Raw genomic sequence first — 5,441 nt, 5'->3', positions numbered from 1 at the left:
TTAAGGAACGCCAATGCCGTCCCTTCCATCTTATATTTTATAAATGCCATTCTCTTTGCCTTAACATGTAGTTTTACAGTTTTATTTAGCCATATCGGTTTAGTCTTTGATATTTTGTTTTTGTTACCCAATGGTATACGCTTTGAAATGGCAATATGTAATGTGTTCCTGAAGCAGTCCCACATTTGGTCTGAGTTTAGGTTGTGAAATGAGTTATCCCATTTTATTTCCCCCACTAGTTTGCGCAACTTACCGAAGTTTGCCCTTCTGAAATTAAGGGTTCTTGTCCAACCCGCCCTCTTTCCTTTCCTGTATTTAATATTGAAAGTAATCACATTGTGATCACTACTACCCAGTGTCTCCCCAATTACAATGTCCTCAATTAACTCCCCATTATTAGTAATTATTAGATATAGGATGGCATTTTTCCTAGTGGGAACCTCCACCATCTGTTCCAAGAAATTGTCTTGCAACAAGTTCAGAAATCGGCCTGCCTTTGTCGATCCTGAGGTACCATTAGCCCAATTGATGTCCGGATAATTAAAGTCGCCCATCACGACTACATTGCCCTCCCTCCCAGCTATTTCTATTTGAGAGTGTAGATTTGCTTCCCCCTCCTCCCCTATATTCGGAGGCTTAAAGCAAATACCCACAATAAGTTTACGGCAAGGGTCCGCCATATCGAGCTCTAGCCATAAGGTCTCCACATCTTCTCCACTGTTTGACGTGATATCGTCCCTTATATGCATATTTAGATAGTTGTTAACGTAAATGCAACCCCCCCTCCCTTCTCCCACATCTGTCCCTCCTGAATAGGTTATACCCCTCTATATTAGTAGCCCAATCATGTGTGCCGTCTAGCCAGGTCTCCGATATACCCACTATATCGAAGTCCTCTTCGAGTATCATAATTTCAAGCTCTTCTAATTTATTTACTAGACTTCTAGCGTTGGTGTACATAAAATGAATTGTTTTTCTAGAGCAAATTTTAGTAATTTGATATCTTGGACATTGCTTGTATCCAATTTTTTAAAACTAAAAACCTCCTCTAAATCAAATCGATCTATTCTGTATAAAAAGATTAGAAGAGCATGTAAATACATTAAAAGAGGTTTTAATAAACATTGTTTGTCTAGACATTTTAGAATTTTTCACAGTCGCGACCCCAGAGGGTTAAAGATGGTGGGTATTGATAAAATTGAAAGTCATTGGAGGGGTTCTAACCTCACCAGAAGAGTATCGCAGAAGGAGTGGATTTATCTATTAGATTCATTAGTCCCTAGGGGCCATAATATTGACTTTGATTTAGACTTTGTTTTTTTCGTCCCCTCTCCGAGCCTTATATTCTCCTGTAGTTAGTGGTAATATGTAATGCGGGACAAAAGGGTGTTACTTCAGCATCTAGGTGCAGAACATTTCACCCACAATTGATCTGGCAGGACACCTGATGGGATTTCATTAGATCAATTTCAACTCCCGGGATATAAGTGGGTAATGAAGTGTGACCAGTCAGATCTGCCGTCCTTTGACAACATCGTAATGACGAAACGTGTCAGAGGCGGGTCTTTCTGACGTCACACTTTAGATCTGAGGAGACGGAGCTATACACTGTTACCGGCCGGCTGGTACAATTTTAAATGTGAATTTTTACTGTCTTTCTTGAATAATACATTTTAATACTACACCATGGAGGGTTTCAATTTGCTTTTATTATGGCTGATTATTGGGGATGAACACGGTTAAAGAACCGGAGTATGAGGAAGGAGGATGCTTGAAGTTACTTTGATTTACTAAACGTGTTTTGGCTGTTAACATACGGTCAAGCGTCTGTGGTGAGTGCATACCCATTGGGGGAGCTTTTTTGGCACGTAGAGAAGCACTCATTATCGGAACACATTGAATTGGTTTGACAGTAAGTTGCTGGATCTGCACTGAATTGGATTTGGAAGGAGTTTTTCTTTCTTCCACTTAAGTTTCTCAAACTTTCACTATTAAGGATTGGACTGTTTTTTCGGACTGATCATATGCTTTTTATCAATTTTTATGGTGAGATTCATTTTTATCAGTCCCATATTTTTATATGCAGGCACTCTATATGCACTTTATGTACGCATTTCACAGGGAGATTTTGAGCGCTGTACAGTTATATTAACTAAATATTTTATTGTGTGTATTAATACGCATTAAAAGCTTTTACAACTCATCAGTTTAGTGTTATCAGTAATTGATGGCCCTAAAATGATTGCTCTCACTGCGACGGTCGCGGCGATATGTAACATGTGTAGCGCAATTGTCATTTTTTCACACGCTGGCACATGCAACGCATGCATACGCACATGCATACGTTTATATGTTTTTTTGTTTGTGACTTTTATTTTTATTTTATTTTTTACACTTATTGTTATTGCTATTACCATCCCCCTATATAATAGCACAGGTACACTGACAGGTCCTCTTTATGGAGACATTAGGGGTCTCTGGACCCCTAATGTCACCTGGAGACCCCAAAAGAAGCTGATGAAGCACAGATTTGCTTCATCAGCTTCTTCTCCCTGGCAGTAGGAGCCAGATGACTGACAGGTGAATGCGCAAGTGATGTAATACACATCACTTCTGCATTCACACTACAGAGGGAGAACAGCAAGGAGCTGATCTCCCTCCCTCCTTCTCCTGACGTCCTCCAGAGCCGGTCCCGGGCCGCAGATGGGCTAGCGGATCCCGGGCCGCAGGATGGCGGCACTCGCGATTGGGGGGGCGCTCCGAAATTCACGCCATACAACCGATCGGCGGCTATAGAGCTGTATCTGTGAAACAGCCGTTAATGGCTGTAGTAACGAGCGGGTCTTTCCTGCCCGTGCGCGCGCTAGGGGTAAACCCGCTGATGCGAGTCTGCCGTCCGTCCGTTTTTTCTTAACGGGCGGACAGCAAGAGGTTAAATTTGGCTCAAGCGACAGAGCAGGCCTCTGCTAGAGTTCCATTTTAAAGCAGAACTGTAGCCAAAATAAGATACAAATGAAAAGCCCATTTAAAGAAAATGAAAAAAAAACTGCTTTTAATGCAATATTCAGAGATTTCCCAGCACTATCTCTGCCACTAGATGTTCTCTGTCTGATGGCAAGCATTATTCAACCCAATTGCACTGAACTCAGGTTGTCCTGGACTGTGCCTGGACAGTGAAAGGAAAATCAGCACAGCCATAAGCTCACCTCTGTCACTCTGCTTTCTCTTATCAGCACATGAACTTATTTGGCTACTTGTGCTGCATTTTCCTCCCACACTAGCTGTGCAATACAGGGACTGCAAAAGGGGAAAACCAGGTCAAATTCAGGTATTTGTACTGCTTGCATTTAACAAAACCATTTAATGATGTATTATTGATTAAAGAGCTGCATTCATCAGTGTCTTTTATATTCGCCTAGAGTTTAACTTTAACTGCATCAAATTTAGTTCAAGTAACAAATTGACAAAAACATTTTATGCAACTTACAATGTCTCAAGATTTGCAAGGCCCTTAAAAACACCTTCAGCGATGTGATTTATCCGGTTATCGCCTAGGTTTAGTTTTTCCAGTGAGCTCAGCCCAACAAATACAAACTCATCCAAACGGTTCAGCTGGTTGTATGACACATCCCTAGAGGGGGGAGTTACAGGAAAATATGCAGACTGTCAGAAAAGCAGAACACGCTGGAAAAATATTGGCACATAACTTTTATTCTTAATTGCCTTTTAAAACCTGGAGCAAACTTTAAATGTACTGCATGAAAATGTAAAACATAAAATATAGTAGGTAAACATTTCATTTAAAAGGTCATGTTTTATTGCACTTTTGTATCACTGATTTATGCCTAAGCGTTAAAAAGACTGAGGTGGATTTATCAAAACGCAAGCAAAATTTGGAGCAGCTGGGCACGGCAGCCAATCAGCTTCCCTCTTTAATTTCCAAATCACGGTATGATTGATAATTGACCATGAGCTTATAGCAGAACTGTAAATGCCAGGTCCGTACGGCATACTGACCTGGCCAGCCGGGAACACTGTTGTTCCGCCGTATGCCATATGTCCTTGGCAGGGAAAGGGTTAAACTGTATATTTTGAGACTAATGAATCCACTAAGAAGACAAAAACTGGTCTGGTAAGTTAATGTCTAAAAGTGAATCACTCATCAGTGTTAAAGAAACTGGAAATGACCCCCCCACCTTGAGTGATTACCCAGCGGAGTCTTTAATCGCATGCTATCTGTCATCATCAAGAAAGGAGCAGAGAAAGAAAAACTAGAGCAGATTTCAGAGCAATGCACTTGAACACTTACAGATCCAGAAGATTCTGGCAGAACTCCCATGCATCTGGACTGATCCTGTGAACAGCATTCTGGCTCATGTAAAGCTGTTGTAGTGAGCGCAATCCATAAAGCCAACCTTTATTTATGTCTGTGACATTATTATATTCTAATTCTCTGTAGAAAGACAGGAGAAACTGAGCATTAGATTGGCAACTCCACATCTTTTGAGTCACTAAAATAATTTGAAAATAGGCTTAAGCTAGAGCATACCTATAGGTGTTGTAGCTAAACACTGAGTCGTTGTACTCCTTTTTTGCATGCATTAATTTGCTATTTAAAGACTTAGTGTGTATATAAGCCCTAAATCTTTTTTTCAGTATCTTTCGCATCATGACCCACTGAATACATTTTTTAGGCAAATTGTTTTCTGTGAATCGACTGCAGTAGCGCTGAAAAATTCCCTAGCACAACTCCCAACCCCTTACAATTCATAGCCCTTTTCCTCATCGAGGAACGTCTAATTACTGTTTGTGCTGGCTAAAGGGGGGGTTTGCCCATTGAGTCTGAGGAATCCCCACTATACATTGTTTATGTACCGTATATACTCGAGTATAAGCCGTCCCGAATATAAGCCGAGGTACCTAATTTTACAAAAAAAAACTGGGGAAAAGTATTGACCCGAATATAAGCCGAGGGTGGGAAATAAGGCAGCTAATGGTAGATAGATACCAATAAAATTACATTAACCACCTCCGGGAGCGGCCGTAGTAAAAAAACGGCCGGCCCGAGCTCTCTAGATCTGAGCGGGCGTCTTTAGACGTCCGCTCAGACACGCCCCCCCGCGCGCGCGAGCGGGAAATGGCCGAAATGTAAAAAACAGGCAGCGATGCCTGTCACCATACAAGCGATCCGCCGGCTGTAGAGCCGGCGGATCGCGTGTATGGGGTGCCGATCGGTCCCGTCCCCCCCATCCGCGCCCCCCCCCTACCGTTGTACCGCTGATCCCGGGCTCCGCTGTGCCTGGTGCGAGCCCGGGATCAGCATGTCGCTTGTGACACAGGGGATCAGAGAGAGCTCGGTACACGAGCTCTCTCCGGTCCCCTCTCCGCTGCAAGAATGCGGAAGTGTTGTATAATACATCACTTCCGCATTCTTGTGTCAC

The 5,441-nt window shown here is 42.4% G+C and overlaps 1 protein-coding gene across 1 annotated transcript in view; it reads right to left on the bottom strand.

The window, feature by feature from the left end:
- LRIG2 (leucine rich repeats and immunoglobulin like domains 2) overlaps positions 1–5,441 on the bottom strand; it is a 115,312-nt gene that overhangs the window by 58,041 nt on the left and 51,830 nt on the right. Inside the window, exons 5-6 of the mRNA XM_018570872.1 lie at positions 4,310–4,453; positions 3,488–3,631 (exon numbers count right to left, since the gene is read on the bottom strand). Coding sequence (XP_018426374.1) covers positions 3,488–3,631; positions 4,310–4,453 — 288 coding nt within the window. The remainder of the gene's footprint in view (positions 1–3,487; positions 3,632–4,309; positions 4,454–5,441) is intronic.

The sequence above is a fragment of the Nanorana parkeri genome, unplaced genomic scaffold (assembly GCF_000935625.1).
Source record: "Nanorana parkeri isolate BGI_ZX_2015 unplaced genomic scaffold, ASM93562v1 scaffold1618, whole genome shotgun sequence".
In the NCBI taxonomy this organism is placed as follows: domain Eukaryota; kingdom Metazoa; phylum Chordata; class Amphibia; order Anura; family Dicroglossidae; genus Nanorana; species Nanorana parkeri.
The sequence above is the reverse complement of the archived record's forward strand: the minus strand, read 5'-3'. Positions and strand labels throughout refer to the sequence as shown.